The following is a 22,251-nucleotide window of genomic DNA, read 5'->3' on the forward strand; positions in this document are numbered from 1 at the left end:
GAAATAAATTGGCGCAAGACTGCAGGCCAAATATAATTTTTGCCCTTTTTGGAAAACGAAAGGCCCCACTGCCTCTAGTGAATGAATTATCTAAGTTTAATAACTGTGCTGTGTCCCTGCTAATGTGTCACAGAACGTGAAGGTAGCAGAGTTATTATAACTCTTGGAGAGCAGGTATTTTTTTCCCAATTAAGGAAAGCAAATGGCGAAGCCAGCAGTAAAGCGTAGCTGGGTGCGTCTGATTTAGCAATGTTGTTCACGCAGCTCACACGTGTCCACCGCCCTTAGGACGGACAGAGGCTGGACAAATAGATTTGTTTTCAGTTTTTTTCCACCAAAAGGCAGCACTGCGTATATTCAATGAACATGAGAAGTTTAATAACTGTGCTGTGTCCCTGCTTATGTGTCACAGAACGTGAGGGTAGCAGAGTTATTATAACTCTTGGAGAGCAGGTATTTTTTTCCCAATTAAGGAAAGCAAATGGCGAAGCCAGCAGTAAAGCGTAGCTGGGTGCGTCTGATTTAGCAATGTTGTTCACGCAGCTCACACGTGTCCACCGCCCTTAGGACGGACAGAGGCTGGACAAATAGATTTGTTTTCAGTTTTTTTCCACCAAAAGGCAGCACTGCGTATATTCAATGAACATGAGAAGTTTAATAACTGTGCTGTGTCCCTGCTTATGTGTCACAGAACGTGAGGGTAGCAGAGTTATTATAACTCTTGGAGAGCAGGTATTTTTTTCCCAATTAAGGAAAGCAAATGGCGAAGCCAGCAGTAAAGCGTAGCTGGGTGCGTCTGATTTAGCAATGTTGTTCACGCAGCTCACACGTGTCCACAGCCCTTAGGACGGACAGAGACTGGACAAATAGATTTGTTTTCAGTTTTTTGGCACCAAAAGGCAGCACTGCGTATATTCAATGAATAACAACTGTGTTGTCGCCCTGCCTATACAATTCTTTCCCTGCAGTATCAATGGAGGGTGCAATGGTCTGCAGAGGCGATTTTGAGAAGCAAAAAAAAATGCAGCACAGCTAACAGCAGCCTGGACAGTACTGCACACGGATAAATATGGCCCTAGAAAGGACCGTTGAGGTTCTTGAAGGCTACACTCACTCCTAACACTCTCCCTGCCTATGCAGCACTTCTGTCCCTAATGCCAGGTGCAACGGTCTGCAGAGGCGATTTTGAGAAAAAAAAATTTGCCACTGCTAACAGCAGCCAACACACAGCTATCAGTGGCCCTAATAAGGACCTTTGGGGGGTCTTGAAGCCTACACTAACTACCAATTCTTTCCCTACAGCAGCTCCGGTACAAACAGCACTGTCCCTCATCTAACTCACACCGCATCTGAGGCGAACCGCGGGAGGGGCCGACTTTTATGTTCGGGTGACACCTGATCTTCCCAGCCACTCACAGCAGGGGGGTGGTATAGGGCTTGAACGTCACAGGGGGAAGTTGTAATGCCTTCCCTGTCTTTCAATTGGCCAGAAAAGCGCGCTAACGTCTCAGGGAAGGAAGTGAAAATAACCAGAACACCGCATGGTGTTCGTTACGAATAACGAACATCCCGAACACCCTAATATTCGCACGAATATCAAGCTCGGAAGAACACGTTCGCTCATCTCTAGTTATAAAACTTAATGCATACTGAGTTTCTGTAGCTCTGTACTTTAGAGGCCCTCTATATGCTGCTGCCATATGGAGCTTCATACAACAGTGCAATGTTGTCTAAATGCAATGTTTCTATTGGAAAATATTTCAGCAATATGGCACCCACTTGGACATGTTACAGTTAATGTTCACAATCAAACAGAATCCAACAGAAAAAGCACCAAATGAAATTGGAGAAATGTAGATATATTGAAAATCAAGAGCTCAATGGGTCTATGCCATCTCTAGAAACCGGATCCCCTATCATATAGGACTGAAAGCCAAATATGTACAAGGCCCTCTCCACTGATGTCAGAGAACATTATAAACACAACCTTAGACTTCTTAAAAGAGAGCCATCTACATGCATGGCCACCTATTGTGGGCTGGACAGCATCACAGAATGACCATAAGGGAGGATAGATGGTAGAGGCTCTCTAGACCCCCTGAGGTAGTAGAGGACCCTGGACAAGTGTGCTATGAGCAATTTCTATAACCCAGCCTCAGTTGCACCCATCCTAAACCTGGTTGATTGAGCCATTCACCTGAAATTTACAAAATGATGTTGGACCATCCTGCTCAATGGCACAATGTAAAAGAGTCATATTTTTCATCAAGTTGCCAGAAGAAGAAATGATGATTTGGTAAATTTTATCATTTCTATTCCTTTCAGTGCTGAAGAGGTTTGAGGTAAAGATCATCGCACCATCCAGTATTGCCCTGATAGACGAGTCATTTCACCTGGAGGCTTGTGGCAGGTAAGAGTAAAAGTAGTGTGAGGGACTAGAGATGAGCGAGCACCAAAATGCTCGGGTGCTCGTTACTCGGGACGAAATTTTCGCGATGCTCGAGGGTTCGTTTCGAATAACGAACCCCATTGAAGTCAATGGGCGACCCGAGCATTTTTGTATTTCGCCGATGCTCGCTAAGGTTTCCATGTGTGAAAATCTGGGCAATTCAAGAAAGTGATGGGAATGACACAGCAACGGATAGGGCAGGCGAGGGGCTACATGTTGGGCTGCATCTCAAGTTCACAGGTCCCACTATTAAGCCACAATACCGGCAAGAGTGGGCCCCCCCCCCCTCCCAACAACTTTTACTTCTGAAAAGCCCTCATTAGCATGGCATACCTTAGCTAAGCATCACACTACCTCCAACAAAGCACAATCACTGCCTGCATGACACTCCGCTGCCACTTCTCCTGGGTTACATGCTGCCCAACCCCCCCCCCCCCCCCCCCGCACGACGCAGTGTCCACAGCGCACACCAAACTGTCCCTGCGCAGCCTTCAGCTGCCCTCATGCCACACCACCCTCATGTCTATTTATAAGTGCGTCTGCCATGAGGAGGAACTGTAGGCACACACTGCAGAGGGTTGGCACGGCTAGGCAGCGACCCTCTTTAAAAGTGGTGGGGCGATAGCCCACAATGCTGTACAGAAGCAATGAGAAATATAATCCTGTGCCACCGTCATCAGGAGCTGCACACGTGGGCATAGCAATGGGGAACCTATGTGCCACACACTATTCATTCTGTCAAGGTGTCTGCATGCCCCTGTCAGACTGGTTATATGTACCTTAACAGTAACCGCGTTGGTGGTAATGTGGTGGTGACTACGGACCTAGTAGCGCAGTTTTATTTTGTTGGTTTTCGGAATGTGGCCAGGATTAAGTGGGCCGTGGCGGGGGATGTTTTTGAGGCACTACGTGTCCTCTCCACGTGTCCGTGGTTATATGCACCTTAACAGTAACCGCGTTGGTGGGAAATGGCCTCGCCGCCATCATGTCTTTGGGAAGCCTCTGTTTCCACACCCCAGAGACATACCATTAGCAGCGGTATAGGCAGAGCCCATAATTCGTAACATTTCAGCCGTAGCATTAGGACAGGCCCCACTAACATATCACTAGCAGCATTATAGGAGGAGCATAGTCTTAGTTCCATTTAAGTAATAGTAGCAGCCTACACAGGCCCCAGGAACAATTCCGAAGCAGCAGTATAGTGGGAGCGCAGTCTTAGTTCCATTTCAGTAATCGTAGCACTCAAGACAGGCCCCAGTAACAATTCCGAAGCAGCAGTATAGTGGGAGCGCAGTCTTCGTTCCATTTAAGTAATAGTAGCAGCCTACACAGGCCCCAGGAACAATTCCGAAGCAGCAGTATAGTGGGAGCGCAGTCTTAGTTCCATTTCAGTAATAGTAGCACTCAAGACAGGCCCCAGTAACAATTCCGAAGCAGCAGTATAGTGGGAGCGCAGTCTTAGTTCCATTTCAGTAATAGTAGCACTCAAGACAGGCCCCAGTAACAATTCCGAAACAGCAGTATAGTGGGAGCGCAGTCTTAGTTCCATTTAAGTAATAGTAGCAGCCTACACAGGCCCCAGTAACAATTCCGAAGCAGCAGTATAGTGGGAGTGCAGTCTTAGTTCCATTTAAGTAATAGTAGCAGCCTACACAGGCCCCAGGAACAATTCCGAAGCAGCAGTATAGTGGGAGCGCAGTCTTAGTTCCATTTCAGTAATAGTAGCACTCAAGACAGGCCCCAGTAACAATTCCAAAGCAGCAGTATAGTGGGAGCGCAGTCTTCGTTCCATTTCAGTAATAGTAGCACTCAAGACAGGCCCCAGGAACAATTCCGAAGCAGCAGTATAGTGGGAGCGCAGTCTTAGTTTCATTTAAGTAATAGTAGCAGCCTACACAGGCCCCAGGAACAATTCCGAAGCAGCAGTATAGTGGGAGCGCAGTCTTAGTTCCATTTCAGTAATAGTAGCACTCAAGACAGGCCCCAGTAACAATTCCGAAGCAGCAGTATAGTGGGAGCGCAGTCTTCGTTCCATTTCAGTAATAGTAGCACTCAAGACAGGCCCCAGGAACAATTCCGAAGCAGCAGTATAGTGGGAGCACAGTCTTAGTTCCATTTAAGTAATAGTAGCAGCCTACATAGGCCCCAGTAACAATTCCGAAGCAGCAGTATAGTGGGAGCGCAGTCTTAGTTCCATTTCAGTAGCTGCAGTATAGCCAAGGCCCAAGTTACATTTATGTAGCTAAAGTGTAGGCCAACCCCACACACCTTTCTGTACCATGAGTGCAGGCGAAGAACATAGAAATTGCTATGATTACACTGTAGGTGAGGGCCCCCAAAAATTGGTGTACCAACAGTACTAATGTACCTCAGTAAAAATTGGCCATGCCCAACCAAGATGGCAGGTGAAACCCATTAATCGCTTTGGTTAATGTGGCTTAAGTGGTAACTAGGCCTGGAGGCAGCCCAGTTTAACGAAAAATTGTTTCAAGTTAAAGTTCCAACGCTTTGAGGGTGCGTTCACACGAGCGCATAAACGGAGCGTTTTTGCGCCCAATCGTATAAACGTGACCATCTGAGGCATTGGTTTCCAATGTATTCGTTCGCACGCGCGATTTTACGGCGCGTAAAAACGGCAACCCGAAAAAAAAACGGAACATATGCGACCGAAATACGTGCCAACGCATATTCGATGGCCGAAAAGATAGTTTGCAAAGTAGGAACAAACGATAATACGCTTTCTAGCTCTGGTCATGATCGCCGAAAAACGTTCTTTCCGGCGATTAAACGGTGCGCACGTGCGAACGTAAATACGCCTACGCTCGTGTGACCGCACCCTGAAGAGCATTGAAACGTATAAAAAATTTTTAGAAAAATTATATGAGTGAGCCTTGTGGCCCTAAGAAAAATTGCCCGTTCAGCGTGATTACGTGAGGTTTCAGGAGGAGGAGCAGGAGGAGGAGGAGGAATATTATACACAGATTGATGAAGCAGAAATGTCCCCCTTTTGGATGGTGAGAGAGAACGATGCTTCCATCCGCTGGTGCAGCCTACGTATTGCTTAGGTATCGCTGGTGTCCGCTGGTGGAGAAGAGAAGTCTGGGGAAATCCAGGCTTTGTTTATCTTGATGAGTGTTAGCCTGTCGGCACTGTCGGTTGACAGGCGGGTACGCTTATCTGTGATGATTCCCCCAGCCGCACTAAACACCCTCTCCGACAAGATGCTAGCCGCAGGACAAGCAAGCACCTCCAGGGCATACAGCGCGAGTTCAGGCCACGTGTCCAGCTTCGACACCCAGTAGTTGTAGGTGGCAGAGGCGTCACGGAGGACGGTCGTGCGATCGGCTATGTACTCCCTCACCATCCTTTTACAGTGCTCCCGCCGACTCAGCCTTGACTGGGGAGCGGTGACACAGTCTTGCTGGGGAGCCATAAAGCTGTCCAGGCCCTTAAAGACTGTTGCACTGCCTGGGCTGTACATGCTGCTCGATCTCCGCACCTCCCCTGCTACCTGGCCCTCGGAACTGCGCCTTTTGCCACTAGCGCTGTCGGGAATTTTACCATCAGCTTGTCCGCCAGGGTCCTGTGGTATAGCAACACTCTTGAACCCCTTTCCTCTTCGGGAATGAGAGTGGGAAGGTTCTCCTTATAGCGTGGGTCGAGCAGTGTGTACACCCAGTAATCCGTAGTGGCCAGAATGCGTGTAACGCGAGGGTCACGAGAAAGGCATCCTAACATGGAGTCAGCCATGTGTGCCAGGGTACCTGTACGCAACACATGGCTGTCTTCACTAGGAAGATCACTTTCAGGATCCTCCTCCTCCTCAGGCCATACACGCTGAAAGGATGACAGGCAAGCAGCAGGGGCACCATCAGCAGTGGGCCAAGCTGCCTCTTCCCCCTCCTCCTCATCCTCCTCATGCTCCTCCTCCTCCTCCTCCTGAATGCGCTGAGATATAGACAGGAGGGTGCTCTGACTATACAGCGACATACTGTCTTCCCCCGCCTCCGTTTCTGAGCGCAAAGCATCTGCCTTTATGCTTTACAGGGAACTTCTCAAGATGCATAGCAGAGGAATGGTGACACTAATGATTGCAGCATCGCCGCTCACCACCTGGGTAGACTGCTCAAAGTTTCCAAGGACCTGCCAGATGTCTGCCAACCAGGCCCACTCTTCTGAAAAGAATTGAGGAGGCTGACTCCCACTGCGCCGCCCATGTTGGAGTTGGTATTCCACTATAGCTCTACGCTGCTCATAGAGCCTAGCCAACATGTGGAGCGTAGAGTTCCACCGTGTGGGCACGTCGCACAGCAGTCGGTGCACTGGCAGATTAAAGCGATGTTGCAGGGTGCGCAGGGTGGCAGCGTCCGTGTGGGACTTGCGGAAATGTGCGCAGAGGCGGCGCACTTTTACGAGCAGGTCTGACAAGCGTGGGTAGCTTTTCAGAAAGCGCTGAACCACCAAATTAAAGACGTGGGCCAGGCATGGCACGTGCGTGAGGCTGCCGAGCTGCAGAGCCGCCACCAGGTTACGGCCGTTGTCACACACGACCATGCCCGGTTGGAGGCTCAGCGGTGCAAGCCAGCGGTCGGTCTGCTGTGTCAGACCCCGCAGCAGTTCGTGGGCCGTGTGCCTCTTATCTCCTAAGCTGAGTAGTTTCAGCACTGCCTGCTGACGCTTGCCCACCGCTGTGCTGCCACGCCGCGCGACACCGACTGCTGGCGACGTGCTGCTGCTGACACATCTTGATTGCGAGACAGAGGTTGCGGAGGAGGAGGAGGGTGCTTTAGTGGAGGAAGCATACACCGCCGCAGATACCAGCACCGAGCTGGGGCCCGCAATTCTTGGGGTGGGTAGGACGTGAGCGGTCCCAGACTCTGACTCTGTCCCAGCCTCCACTAAATTCACCCAATGTGCCGTCAGGGAGATGTAGTGGCCCTGCCCGCCTGTGCTTGTCCACGTGTCCGTTGTTAAGTGGACCTTGGCAGTAACCGCGTTGGTGAGGGCGCGTACAATGTTGCGGGAGACGTGGTCGTGCAGGGCTGGGACGGCACATCGGGAAAAGTAGTGGCGACTGGGAACTGAGTAGCGCGGGGCCACCGCCTCCATCATACTTTTGAAGGACTCCGTTTCCACAACCCTATACGGCAGCATCTCAAGGCTGATAAATTTGGCTATGTGGACGGTTAACGCTTGAGCGTGCGGGTGCGTGGCGGCGTACTTGCGCTTGCGCTCCAACAGTTGCGCTAGCGACGGCTGGGCGGTGCGCTGACAGACACTGGTGGATGGGGCCGAGGACAGCGGAGGTGAGGGTGTGGGTGCAGGCCATGAGACGGTAGTGCCTGTGTCCTGAGAGGGGGGTTGTATCTCAGTGGCAGGTTGGGGCACAGGGGGAGAGGCAGCGGTGCAAACCGGAGGCGGTGAACGGCCTTCGTCCCACCTTGTGGGGTGCTTGGCCATCATATGTCTGCGCATGCTGGTGGTGGTGAGGCTGTTGGTGGTGGCTCCCCGGCTGATCTTGGCGTGACAAAGGTTGCACACCACTGTTCGTCGGTCGTCAGGGGTCTCTGTGAAAAACTGCCAGACCTTAGAGCACCTTGGCCTCTGCAGGGTGGCATGGCGCGAGGGTGCGCTTTGGGAAACAGTTGGTGGATTATTCGGTCTGGCCCTGCCTCTACCCCTGGCCACCGCACTGCCTCTTGCAACCTGCCCTGCTGCTGCCCTTGCCTCCCCCTCTGAAGACCTGTCCTGAGTAGGCGTTGCAAACCAGGTGGGGTCAGTCACCTCATCGTCCTGCTGCTCTTCCTCCGAATCCTCTGTGCGCTCCTCCCTCTGACTTACTGCCCTCACTACTACCTGACTGCAAGACAACTGTGTCTCATCGTCATCGTCCTCCTCACCCACAGAAAGTTCTTGAGACAGTGGGCGGAAGTCCCCAGCCTCATCCCCCGGACCCCGGGAACTTTGCAATGGTTGTGCATCAGTGACGATAAACTCCTCTGGTGGGAGAGGAACCACTGCTGCCCAATCTGAGCAGGGGCCCGAGAACAGTTCCTGGGAGTCTTCCCGCTGCTGAGCATGTGTCATTGGAGTGGGGTGAGGAGGCTGGGAGGAAGGAGGAGCAGCAGACAGAGGATTCGGATTTGCAGCAGTGGACGGTGCAGAACTGCGGGTGGACGATAGGTTGCTCGAAGCACTTTCTGCCATCCACGACAGGACCTGCTCACACTGCTCATTTTCTAATAAAGGTCTCCCGCGTGGACCTATGAATTCTGCGATGAATGTCGGGACGCCAGAAACGTGCCTCTCTCCTAATCGCGCAGCAGTCGGCTGCGATACACCTTGATCAGGAGTTCGGCCTGTGCCCACACCCTCACTTGGCCCTCCGCGTCCTCGGCCGTGTCCACGTCCTCTAGGCCTACCCCTACCCCTCAGCATGCTGTATTACCAGTGATTTGATTTCCCAGGCAGGAAATAAATTGGCGCAAGCCTGCAGGCCAAATATACTTTTTTCCCTTTTTTTTAAAGGAAAGGCCCACTGCGTATATTCAATCAATAATAAATGTGTTGTGGCCCTGCAAATGTGTCACAGAACTGCAGTGTTGCAGAGTTATTAACTACAGCAGAGCGGTGATTTGCCAGGCAGGAAATAAATTGGCGCAAGCCTGCAGGCCAAATAGAATTTTTTCCCTTTTTTTTAAAGGAAAGGCCCACTGCGTATATTCAATCAATATAAATGTGTTGTGGCCCTGCAAATGTGTCACAGAACTGCAGGGTTGCAGAGTTATTAACTACAGTAGAGCAAGGAATTTCACAGGCAGGAAAGAAAGTGGCGCAAGCCTGCTGTAAAACGTAGCTGGCTGCGTCTGATTTTTTTACGTTCTCCGCGCAGCACACACATACCCAGAGCCCTGAGGAGTGTCAGAGGCAGGCCAAATATACTTTTCTCACTTTTTTTTAAAAGGAAAGGCCCACTGCGTCTATTCAATGAATAATAACTGTGTTGTGCCCCTGCAAATGTGTCACAGAACTTTAGTGTTGCAGAGTTATTAACTATGGCAGAGCAGGTATTTCCCAGACAGGAAAGAAATTGGCGCAAGCCTGCAGTCAACCGTAGCTGGCTGCGTCTGATTTTTTTACGTTCTCCACGCAGCACACACGTACCCAGAGCCCTGAGGAGTGTCAGAGGCAGGCCAAATATACTTTTTTCCCTTTTTTTTAAAAGGAAAGGCCCACTGCGTCTATTCAATGAATAATAACTGTGTTGTGGCCCTGCAAATGTGTCACAGAACTTTAGTGTTGCAGAGTTATTAACTATGGCAGAGCAGGTATTTCCCAGGCAGGAAAGAAATTGGCGCAAGCCTGCAGTCAACCGTAGCTGGCTGCGTCTCATTTTTTTACGTTCTCCACGCAGCAGACACATACCCAGAGCCCTGAGGAGTGTCAGAGGCAGGCCAAATATACTTTTTTCCCTTTTTTTCAAAGGAAAGGCCCACTGCGTCTATGCAATGAATAATAGCTGTATTGTGGCCCTGCAAATGTGTCACAGAACTTTACTGTTGCAGAGTTATTAACTATGGCAGAGCAGGTATTTCCCAGGCAGGAAAGAAATTGGCGCAAGCCTGCAGTCAACCGTAGCTGGCTGCGTCTGATTTTTTTACGTTGTCCACGCAGCACACACGTACCCAGAGCCCTGAGGAGTGTCAGAGGCAGGCCAAATATACTTTTTTCCCTTTTTTTTCAAAGGAAAGGCCCACTGCGTCTATTCAATAAATAATAACTGTGTTGTGGCCCTGCCTACACAATTCTGTCCCTGTAGTATCAATGCTGGGTGCAATGCTCTGCACAGCCGATTTTGAGAACAAAAAAAAAAAATGCAACACAGCTAACAGCAGCCTGCACAGTACTGCACACGGTTAAATGTGGCCCTAGAAAGGACCGTTGGGGTTCTTGAAGCCTACACTCACTCCTAACACTCTCCCTGCCTAACCACCACTTCTGTCCCTAATGCAGGGTGCAATGATCTGCACAGCCGATTTTGAGAGAAAAAAAAATATATCCACTGCTAACAGCAGCCTGCACACAGGTAGATGTGGCCCTAAGAAGGACCGTTGGGGTTCTTGAAGCCTACACTCACTACAAACACTCTCCCTACAGCAACTCCAATACAACTGGACTTTCCCTCAGCTAACTCACAAGGCATCTGAGGCGAGCCGCGGGAGGGGCCGATTTTTTTCCTGGGGTGACATCTGATCTCCCCAGCCACTCACAGCAGGGGGGTGGTATAGGGCTGGAACATCACAGGAGGAAGTTGTAATGCCTTCCCTGTCTTTCAATTGGCCAGAAAAGTGCGCTAACGTCTCAGAGATGAAAGTGAAAGTAACCCGAACATCGCGTGGTACTCGTTACGAGTAATGAGCATCCCGAACACCCTAATATTCGCCCGAGTATCGAGCTCGGACGAGTACGTTCGCTCATCTCTATGAGGGACCTGTCACATGGGGTGAATAATGCTGCTGGGATGCAGTGGAATTTGTCACTGTGAAATTCTGCACCAAAATCCACAGGGCTAACTGCGGCTTGTGATGTGATATTGCCGGCTGATGTAAGCCATATTCATTCTGCATCAAAATCCACACGGACATAGTGTCTTTTCTGGCTTTATTTTGTTAAAAGAACAACTGCCAGGAAAATTTCATGCAGTGTTTTCGATGGCACCTGTGTTCTTTTTTCTCAAGTTTTAGTCAAACATGATTCTTTTACAACATAATTACAACACAACTTGTTTTAAAACATATTAGGTTATTTCAGGTTTTCTATGAAAGTAAAAACTCTTTTGTTTTTTTTTAAATGTATGTATATAGAGATTTTGTCTCTCAAGTACAGCTTCTTTTAACTGGCAAATAGTCATGATAGACGGAAATGGCTAGAGTTGATCAACAGGGTGACCCAGAGTCGGCAACGACTGAATGATTAATCATCATTATGTAGAGATTTATTCAGAAAGATTTTCTCGAATTTTGCATTGATGCCATCAGTTATCTCTGGCATCTATGGTTATCTATGCCATCAGTTATCTATGCCATCAGTTATCTTTGATTGAGGAGAAATCACTGGGGGGATCCACCATATCACAATGGACTCTTCATTGCACTATGTGACACAGAGACATCAGTACTTATGTGCATCACAAACTATATAGAAATTTCATCAGCACTGCTGAGACCAGTGGTGCAAGAGTGAAGATTAGAGATGAGCGAACGTACTCGTCCGAGCTTGATATTCGTTCGAATATTACGGTGTTCGGGATGCTCGTTACTCGTAACGAGCACCATGCGGTGTTCGGGTTACTTTCACTTTCATCTCTGAGACGTTAGCGCGCTTTTCTGGCCAATTGAAAGACAGGGAAGGCATTACAACTTCCTCCTGTGTTGTTCCAGCCCTATACCACCCCCCTGCTGTGAGTGGCTGGGGAGATCAGATGTCACCCGAGTATAAAAATCGGCCCCTCCCGCGGCTCGCCTCAGATGCCTTGTGAGTTAGCTGAGGGAAAGTCCAGTTGTGTTGGAGTTGCTGTAGGGAGAGTGTTTGTAGTGAGTGTAGGCTTCAAGAACCCCAACGGTCCTTCTTAGGGCCACATCTACCCGTGTGCAGGCTGCTGTTAGCAGTGTATATATTTTTTTTTTTCTCAAAATCGGCTGTGCAGAGCATTGCACCCTGCATTAGGGACAGAAGTGGTGGTTAGGCAGGGAGAGTGTTACGAGTGAGTGTAGGCTTTAAGAACCCCAACGGTCCTTTCTAGGGCCACATTTAACCGTGTGCAGTACTGTGCAGGCTGCTGTTAGCTGTGTTGCTTTTTTTTTTTCTCTCAAAATCGGCTATGCAGAGCATTGCACCCTGCATTAGGGACAGAAGTGGTGGTTAGGCAGGGAGCGTGTTACGAGTGAGTGTTGGCTTCAAGAACCCCAACGGTCCTTTCTAGGGCCACATTTAACCGTGTGCAGTACTGTGCAGGCTGCTGTTAGCTGTGTTGCATTTTTTTTTCTTCTCAAAATCGGCTGTGCAGAGCATTGCACCCTGCATTAATACTACAGGGACAGAATTGTGTAGGCAGGACCACAACACAGTTATTATTCATTGAATAGACGCAGTGGGCCTTTCCTTTTAAAAAAAAGGGAAAAAAGTATATTTGGCCTGCCTCTGACAGTCCTCAGGGCTCTGGGTACGTGTGTGCTGCGTGGAGAACGTAAAAAAAACAGACACAACCAGCTATGTTTTACAGCAGGCTTGCGCCACTTTCTTTCCTGCCTGTGAAATTCCTTGCTCTGCTGTAGTTAATAACTCTGCAACACTAAAGTTCTGTGACACATTTGCAGGGGCACAACACAGTTATTAAACTTATTATTCATTGAATAGACGCAGTGGGCCTTTCCTTTTAAAAAAAAGGGAAAAAAGTATATTTCGCCTGCCTCTGACAGTCCTCAGGGCTCTGGGTATGTGTGTGCTGCGTGAAGAACGTAAAAAAAAACAGACGCAACCAGCTACGTTTTACAGCAGGCTTGCGCCACTTTATTTTCTGCCTGTGAAATTCCTTGCTCTGCTGTAGTTAATAACTCTGCAACACTAAAGTTCTGTGACACATTTGCAGGGGCACAACACAGTTATTAAACTTATTTTTCATTGAATAGACGCAGTGGGCCTTTCCTTTTAAAAAAAAAGGGAAAAAAGTATATTTGGCCTGCAGGCTTGCGCCAATTTATTTCCTGCCTGGGAAATCAAATCACTGGTAATACAGCAAGCTGAGGGGTAGGGGTAGGCCTAGAGGACGTGGACGCGGCCGAGGACGCGGAGGGCCAAGTGAGGGTGTGGGCACAGGCCGAACTCCTGATCCAGGTGTATCGCAGCCGACTGCTGCGCGATTAGGAGAGAGGCACGTTTCTGGCGTACCGACATTCATCGCACAATTCATGGGTCCACGCGGGAGACCTTTATTAGAAAATGAGCAGTGTGAGCAGGTCCTGTCGTGGATGGCAGAAAGTGCTTCGAGCAACCTATCGTCCACCCGCAGTTCTGCGCCGTCCACTGCTGCAAATCCGAATCCTCTGTCTGCTGCTCCTTCCTCCCAGCCTCCTCACTCCACTCCAATGACACATGCTCAGCAGCGGGAAGACTCCCAGGAACTGTTCTCGGGCCCCTGCTCAGATTGGGCAGCAGTGGTTCATCTCCCACCAGAGGAGTTTATCGTCACTGATGCACAACCATTGCAAAGTTCCCGGGGTCCGGGGGATGAGGCTGGGGACTTCCGGCAACTGTCTCAAGACCTTTCAGTGGGTGAGGAGGACGATGACGATGAGACACAGTTGTCTTGCAGTCAGGTAGTAGTGAGGGCAGTAAGTCCAAGGGAGGAGCGCGCAGAGGATTCGGAGGAAGAGCAGCAGGACGATGAGGTGACTGACTCCACCTGGTTTGCAACGCCTACTCAGGACAGGTCTTCAGAGGGGGAGGCAAGGGCAGCAGCAGGGCAGGTTGCAAGAGGCAGTGCGGTGGCCAGGGGTAGAGGCAGGGCCAGACCGAATAATCCACCAACTGTTTCCCAAAGCGCACCCCCGCGCCATGCCACCCTGCAGATGCGAAGGTGATCTAAGGTCTGGCAGTTTTTCACAGAGACGCCTGACGACCGACGAACAGTGGTGTGCAACCTTTGTCGCGCCAAGATCAGCCGGGGAGCCACCACCAACAGCCTCACCACCACCAGCATGCGCAGACATATGATGGCCAAGCACCCCACAAGGTGGGACGAAGGCCGTTCACCGCCTCCGGTTTGCACCGCTGCCTCTCCCCCTGTGCCCCAACCTGCCACTGAGATCCAACCCCCCTCTCAGGACACAGGCACTACCGTCTCATGGCCTGCACACACACCCTCATCTCCGCTGTCCTCGGCCCCATCCACCAATGTCTGTCAGCGCACCGTCCAGCCGTCGCTAGCGCAACTGTTGGAGCGCAAGCGCAAGTACGCCGCCACGCACCCGCACGCTTAAGCGTTAACCGTCCACATAGCCAAATTTATCAGCCTTGAGATGCTGCCGTATAGGGTTGTGGAAACGGAGTCCTTCAAAAGTATGATGGAGGCGGCGGCCCCGCGCTACTCAGTTCCCAGTCGCCACTACTTTTCCCGATCTGCCGTCCCAGCCCTGCACGACCACGTCTCCCGCAACATTGTATGCGCCCTCACCAACGCGGTTACTGCCAAGGTCCACTTAACAACGGACACGTGGACAAGCACCGGCGGGCAGGGCCACTACATCTCCCTGACGGCACATTGGGTGAATTTAGTGAGGCTGGGACAGAGTCAGATCCTGGGATCGCTCACGTCCTACCCACCCCCAGAATTGGGGGCCCCAGCTCGGTGGTGGTATCTGCGGCGGTGTATGCTTCCTCCACTAAAGCACCCTCCTCCTCCGCAACCTCTGTCTCGCAATCAAGATGTGTCAGCAGCAGCACGTCGCCAGCAGTCGGTGTCGCGCGGCGTGGTAGCACAGCGGTGGGCAAGCGTCAGCAGGCCGTGCTGAATTTACTCAGCTTAGAAGAGAAGAGGCACACGGCCCACGAACTGCTGCAGGGTCTGACACAGCAGACCGACCGCTGGCTTGCACCGCTGAGCCTCCAACCGGGCATGGTCGTGTGTGACAACGGCCGTAACCTGGTGGCGGCTCTGCAGCTCGGCAGCCTCACGCACGTGCCATGCCTGGCTCATGTCTTTAATTTGGTGGTTCAGCGCTTTCTGAAAAGCTACCCCCACTTGTCATACCTGCTCGGAAAGGTGCGCCGGCTCTGCGCACATTTCCGCAAGTCCCACACGGACGCTGCCACCCTGCGCACCCTGCAACATCGCTTTAATCTGCCAGTGCACCGACTGCTGTGCGACGTGCCCACACGGTGGAACTCTACGCTCCACATGTTGGCCAGGCTCTATGAGCAGCGTAGAGCTATAGTGGAATACCAACTCCAACATGGGCGGCGCAGTGGGAGTCAGCCTCCTCAATTCTTTTCAGAAGAGTGGGCCTGGTTGGCAGACATCTGCCAGTTCCTTGGAAACTTTGAGCAGTCTACCCAGGTGGTGAGCGGCGATGCTGCAATCATTAGCGTCACCATTCCTCTGCTATGCATCTTGAGAAGTTCCCTGCAAAGCATAAAGGCAGATGCTTTGCGCTCGGAAACGGAGGCAGGGGAAGAGAGTATGTCGCTGGATAGTCAGAGCACCCTCCTGTCTATATCTCAGCGCGTTCAGGAGGAGGAGGAGGAGCATAAGGACGATGAGGAGGAGGGGGAAGAGACAGCTTGGCCCACTGCTGACGGTACCCCTGCTGCTTGCCTGTCATCCTTTCAGCGTGTATGGCCTGAGGAGGAGGAGGATCCTGAAAGTGATCTTCCTAGTGAAGACAGCCATGTGTTGCGTACAGGTACCCTGGCACACATGGCTGACTTCATGTTAGGATGCCTTTCTCGTGACCCTCGCGTTACACGCATTCTGGCCACTACGGATTACTGGGTGTACACACTGCTCGACCCACGCTATAAGGAGAACCTTCCCACTCTCATTCTCGAAGAGGAAAGGGGTTCGAGAGTGTTGCTATACCACAGGACCCTTGCGGACAAGCTGATGGTAAAATTTCCATCCGACAGCGCTAGTGGCAGAAGGCGCAGTTCCGAGGGCCAGGTAGCAGGGGAGGTGCGGAGATCGAGCAGCATGTACAGCACAGGCAGTGCAACAGTCTTTAAGGGCCTGGACAGCTTTATGGCTCCCCAGCAAGACTGTGTCACCGCTCCCCAGTCAAGGCTGAGTCGGCGGGAGCACTGTAAAAGGATGGTGAGGGAGTACGTAGCCGATCGCACGACCATCCTCCGTGACGCCTCTGCCACCTACAACTACTGGGTGTCGAAGCTGGACACGTGGCCTGAACTCGCGCTGTATGCCCTGGAGGTGCTTGCTTGTCCTGCGGCTAGCGTCTTGTCGGAGTGGGTGTTTAGTGCGGCTGGGGGAATCATCACAGATAAGCGTACGCGCCTGTCAACCGACAGTGCCGACAGGCTAACACTCATCAAGATGAGCAAAGCCTGGATTTCCCCAGACTTCTCTTCTCCACCAGCGGACAGCAGCGATACCTAAGCAATACATAGGCTGCACCCGCGGATAGAAGCATCGTTCTCTCTCACCATCCAAAACGGGGACATTTCTGCTTCATCAATCTGTGTATAATATTCCTCCTCCTCCTCCTGCTCCTCCTCCTGAAACCTCACGTAATCACTCTGAACGGGCATTTTTTCTTAGGGCCACAAGGCTCACTCATATAATTTTTCTACAAAATTTTTATACGTTTCAATGCTCTTAAAAGCGTTGGAACTTTAACTTGAACCAATTTTTCGTTAAACTGGGCTGCCTCCAGGCCTAGTTACCACTTAAGCCACATTAACCAAAGCGATTAATGGGTTTCACCTGCCATCTTGGTTGGGCATGGCCAGTTTTTACTGAGGTACATTAGTACTGTTGGTACACCAATTTTTTTGGGCCCTCACCTACAGTGTAATCATAGCAATTTCTATGTTCTTCGCCTGCACTCATGGTACAGAAAGGTGTGTGTGGTTGGCCTACACTTTAGCTACATAAATGTAACTTGGGCCTTGTCTATACTGCAGCTACTGAAATGGAACGAAGACTGCGCTCCCACTATACTGCTGCTTCGGAATTGTTACTGGGGCCTGTCTAGGCTGCTACTATTACTGAAATGGAACGAAGACTGTGCTCCCACTATACTGCTGCTTCGGAATTGTTCCTGGGGCCTGTGTAGGCTGCTACTATTACTGAAATGGAACTAAGACTGCGCTCCCACTATACTGCTGCTTCGGAATTGTTACTGGGGCCTGTGTAGGCTGGTACTATTACTGAAATGGAACTAAGACTGCGCTCCCACTATACTGCTGCTTCGGAATTGTTACTGGGGCCTGTGTAGGCTGCTACTATTACTGAAATGGAACTAAGACTGCGCTCCCACTGTACTGCTGCTTCAGAATTGTTACTGGGGCCTGTCTAGGCTGCTACTATTACTGAAATGGAACGAAGACTGCGCTCCCACTATACTGCTGTTTCGGAATTGTTACTGGGGCCTGCCTTGAGTGCTACTATTACTGAAATGGAACTAATACTGTGCTCCCCCTATAATGCTGCTAGTGATATGTTAGTGGGGCCTGTCCTAATGCTACGGCTGAAATGTTACTAATTATGGGCTCTGCCTATACCGCTGCTAATAGTATGTCTCTGGGGTGTGGAAACAGAGGCTTCCCAAAGACATGATGGCGGCGAGGCCATTTCCCACCAACGCGGTTACTGTTAAGGTGCATATAACCACGGACACGTGGAGAGGACACGTAGTGCCTCAAAAACATCCCCCGCCACGGCCCACTTAATCCTGGCCACATTCCGAAAACCAACAAAATAAAACCGCGCTACTAGGTCCGCAGTCACCACCAAATTACCACCAACGCGGTTACTGTTAAGGTACATATTACCAGTCTGACTGGGGCATGCAGTGTGGGCCGAAGCCCACCTGCATTAAGCACGACATTACTACCTCAGCTGTGTTGGGCAATGCAATGGGATATATTTATGTACCGCCGGTGGGTTCCAGGGAGCCACCCATGCTGTCGGTCCACAGGGACTTCACAATAGGGAGTTGTACCTGCCTGTGTCTATGAATTAAAAAGCCCGGTCTGACTGGGGCATGCAGACACCTTGACAGAATGAATAGTGTGTGGCACATAGGTTCCCCATTGCTATGCCCACGTGTGCAGCTCCTGATGGCGGTGGCACAGGATTATATTTCTCATTGCTTCTGTACAGCATTGTGGGCTATCGCCCCACCCCTTTTAAAGAGGGTCGCTGCCTAGCCGTGCCAACCCTCTGCAGTGTGTGCCTGCAGTTCCTCCTCATGGCAGACGCACTTATAAATAGACATGAGGGTGGTGTGGCATGAGGGCAGCTGAAGGCTGCGCAGGGACAGTTTGGTGTGCGCTGTGGACACTGCGTCGTGCAGGGGGGAGGGGGGTTGGGCAGCATGTAACCCAGGAGAAGTGGCAGCAGAGTGTCATGCAGGCAGTGATTGTGCGTTGGGAGGGGGGGGCCCACTCTTGCCGGTATTGTGGCTTAATAGTGGGACCTGGGAACTTGAGATGCAGCCCAACATGTAGCCCCTCGCCTGCCCTATCCGTTGCTGTGTCGTTCCCATCACTTTCTTGAATTGCCCAGATTTTCACACATGGAAACCTTAGCGAGCATCGGCGAAATACAAAAATGCTCGGGTCGCCTATTGACTTCAATGGGGTTCGTTATTCGAAACGAACCCTCGAGCATCGCGAAAATTTCGTCCCGAGTAACGAGCACCCGAGCATTTTGGTGCTCGCTCATCTCTAGTGAAGATTAATGGTGCTCTTTGCAAATGTAATAACCAGGAATGGAGACAATGTTTTCAAGGTGGCTGAATTCCTGCCGCACAGTTCCCAATTCTAGTGTCTCCCCGCAAATTAGTCTGTCGCAGTGAAAATTTTATAACACTAACCATTGAAACTTCAGGAATTCTTTATTTTGAGCAATACATAGCAGATAATGAACATAAGGCAATTAGATGCAGTTTTTATGGCTGCATCTGGTACTACAGCTCAATCTCATCCACTTTAAAGGGCCTTTTAGGCGAAAACACATTTTTTCCATCACAGCACACCTCACCTGATTGTCTGTCACATTCTGGAAATCTCCTATGTATATTGCAGTCACTTGCAGTAAGTCTCCTGTCTGATACTTATCAGACATCATCTTGATGCTGAGCTATACATCCCTACTTTCTTTTTTTCTATTTTGTGCTCTCAACCCCATGATGCATCAGTATAGCATTGCATGGCCACCTAGAGCTGGTACCATCACTTTCTGCTGGAAGGACACTGCCATTACCTTCTCTATTTTATATTGACCTAAATAAGGTATAGATCATAAGTATACAGTCAGAAGGTTGAACTATCATCTCCTTCATTATTACTGTGTGACAGGAGCCTCTAATCATCAACAGTAACTGTGATAGGAGTTTCAGTGTCTTCCTCTAAGGAGCCTGTGTGGTAGGGTCCATCACAGACAAATTATAATGACTGAAAAATAGAGATGAGCGAACCTACTCGGCCACGCCCCTTTTTCGCCCGAGCACCGCGATTTTCGAGTACTTCCGTACTCGGACGAAAAGATTCGGGGTGCGCTGTGGGTGAGTGGCGGGTTGCAGCGGGGAGTGGGGGGGGGAGAGAGAGAGGGCTTCCCCCTGTTCCCCGCTGCTACCCCCCGCTCCGCCTCCCCCGCCCCCCGGCGCCCCCCGAATCTTTTCACCTGAGTACTGAAGTACTCGAAAATCGCGGTGCTCGATCGAGTAATTACTCATCGCTCATCTCTACTGAAAAACTGACTTTTTGAGAAAACATAAAGTCAAGCAAATCTCAAACGGTCAGAAATACATCACATGATCTACCTGAAGATGACTTCAGCAAGCTTAAGATGGAAAAGAATACACTAACTAAACAAGATAATGCTACCTGAGTTATATATACATCAAAATTATTTTTTAAATGGGGTGAGCTACAGTACCAGATGTATGCTAATTACTGTTGGGTTGTGCAGTGCAATGCCTGATCTGCTCCAACAAGCCCTGCTGTCCCCTTGTTCTAATAATCAGTGGGTGATCCTGAACTAATCCCATATTAATGGTCTTTCCCATTAATAGGTCATCAATATAAAATTCCAGAAAACCCCTTTAGTGTCATATAAGTCTGATTGATTAGGGTTAGTGCAGACAGCGGAATCTGTCTTAGATTTTTCAGCGCAGATTCCACCTCTAAAAACAGCAGTAGAAATCCATGGCTAAACTGTGGATTTTGCAGCAGATTAACACTTAGACATTGTCCTGTTAACGGGCAAAATCCATGAAGTCTGAAAAGCAGAATTGATGCAGAAAAATCTGCTGTATGAACATATCCTAAGCATTACACTGGGTGCCTTTTAACAGAGACATAATAGTGTTAGCTATTACTGAGACACTGTTCTGCTGCCCTTAGTGACCGCCAAACTACATGCCTGTAAGGGACTTTGTTTTTGCCAATTCTTCTACCTAATTGGTCCTATAAATATTAAGCTTTAGTACCTTGTACTGTAACCATCAGCTGATCAGAGGGGTTCCTGAGCAGCAGACTCCCAGTGATCAGATATTCATGACCTATTCAGGTATAGATCATCGATCATTTGGAGCTGGAAAATACATTTGACAGGGCACCTATTCCTAGGGAGAGTAAAATCAGCCTAGTATTTTCTTCATTTGTTGGTAATTTGTTAAACATGAATTGATGTACAGCCAGGTCTTTAGCTATGTTTTATAGCCTTTTCCACTTTCATATGTCTGTATAGCATGTCTACTGAGGTTTTCTGAAAATTATTTGTGTGGTTCACAGCAGTTAACAGATATGTCAGTAACTAGGCTTTGTGCACCCATATTTCATCTCCTTAATTGAAACGTTTTTGGCAATTGTTGAAGCTCTTGGACAAGTCATTGAATAAGCATTCTCAAAATTGGTGGGTGGGTCTTAGCAGTTGGATTTCCACCAATCAATATGTTATCCCCTATCCTATGGATAGTTAACATTTTGCTACATAATCTTTTAATACAGAGGTTTACTTACTTTTTCTCCTCCTGCACTATAGAGGTTTACTTAGTGCGTTCAATAGAATGTAGGAATCATATAAGTGTTTGCATATTATTAATTTAAATTGTGTTTGTTTACACTTGTGTCTTTAATAATCACGCCACGTTTTATTAGTAATCGTTTCAAAAATCTAGTTAATTTAAAAGGATTCATTTACTTTTTCTTGCAATTGTACAAAGGAATAATACAAAGCAGAAAACTTATTTTAAGTAAGATTTAGAACAATGTTTCTACTGATTCCATCTTTTCAAAATGGTAATACAATACAATCATGTAGTATACTGCTCTGAACAGAAGAGGAACAGAGTGAGACAGTAACATCAGTTTTATCCGCTTTTCCCAGATACACTTATGGAAAGCCTGTAGAGGGATCCATGGACCTTTCCATCTGTGCTAAACAAGGTAGATCATGGAGCAGCTGGGTCCACAGTTCGGGCAGCTCGGACAGCAGCAATGAAGAAGATGAAGATGACATCTGTATAAAGATGGAGAAAGTGAAGGTAAGAAGAGATTTCTTAAAGGAACAGGAACCCTATGTATTTGTATTTTCATTGTGAAAAAACATGAGATTTGGCACAGTCATAGATTATGTCATAAATAGGAAAAGCTAATGGGTCCCAACTCGATTATTCAATTCTAGCGCAAAAAAATTAGCACCCAAATTTTATGTATGGAATCTAATGCTCTCACTTCCCGATGTCGTAGAAACATGAAATTTAGCACAATTATAGATTATGTTTAAAATAGGAAAACTCGATTATTCAATTGTAGCGCAAAAGAATTAACATCCAAATTTAAAGTACGGAATCTAAATCTCTCACTTTCCCATTTCATAGAAATTTGAAATTTGGCAAGAGCATTGATCATGTCAAAAATAGGAAAAGCTAATGGGTCCTAACTTGATTATTCAATTGTAAGCACAAAAGAATTAGCGTCCAAATTTTACATACGGAATCTAATTCTCTCACTTCCCGATGTCGTAGAAACATGAAATTTGGCAAGAGCATTGATTATGTCAT

The 22,251-nt window shown here is 49.1% G+C and overlaps 1 protein-coding gene across 2 annotated transcripts in view; it reads left to right on the forward strand.

Annotated features, from left to right (window-relative positions):
* The window catches only part of LOC136626156 (alpha-2-macroglobulin-like), a 459,985-nt gene that overhangs the window by 36,642 nt on the left and 401,092 nt on the right, over positions 1-22,251 (forward strand). The window contains exons 7-8 of one of the 2 annotated variants that reach the window (XM_066600963.1): positions 2,326-2,410; positions 21,576-21,732. In XM_066600963.1, the coding sequence (XP_066457060.1) occupies positions 2,326-2,410; positions 21,576-21,732 (242 nt within the window). Of the gene's footprint in view, positions 1-2,325; positions 2,411-21,575; positions 21,733-22,251 lie in introns of those variants that run through there. The other variant, XM_066600962.1, reaches the window with a different exon arrangement.

This window comes from Eleutherodactylus coqui, chromosome 4 (genome assembly GCF_035609145.1).
Source record: "Eleutherodactylus coqui strain aEleCoq1 chromosome 4, aEleCoq1.hap1, whole genome shotgun sequence".
NCBI lineage: Eukaryota > Metazoa > Chordata > Amphibia > Anura > Eleutherodactylidae > Eleutherodactylus > Eleutherodactylus coqui.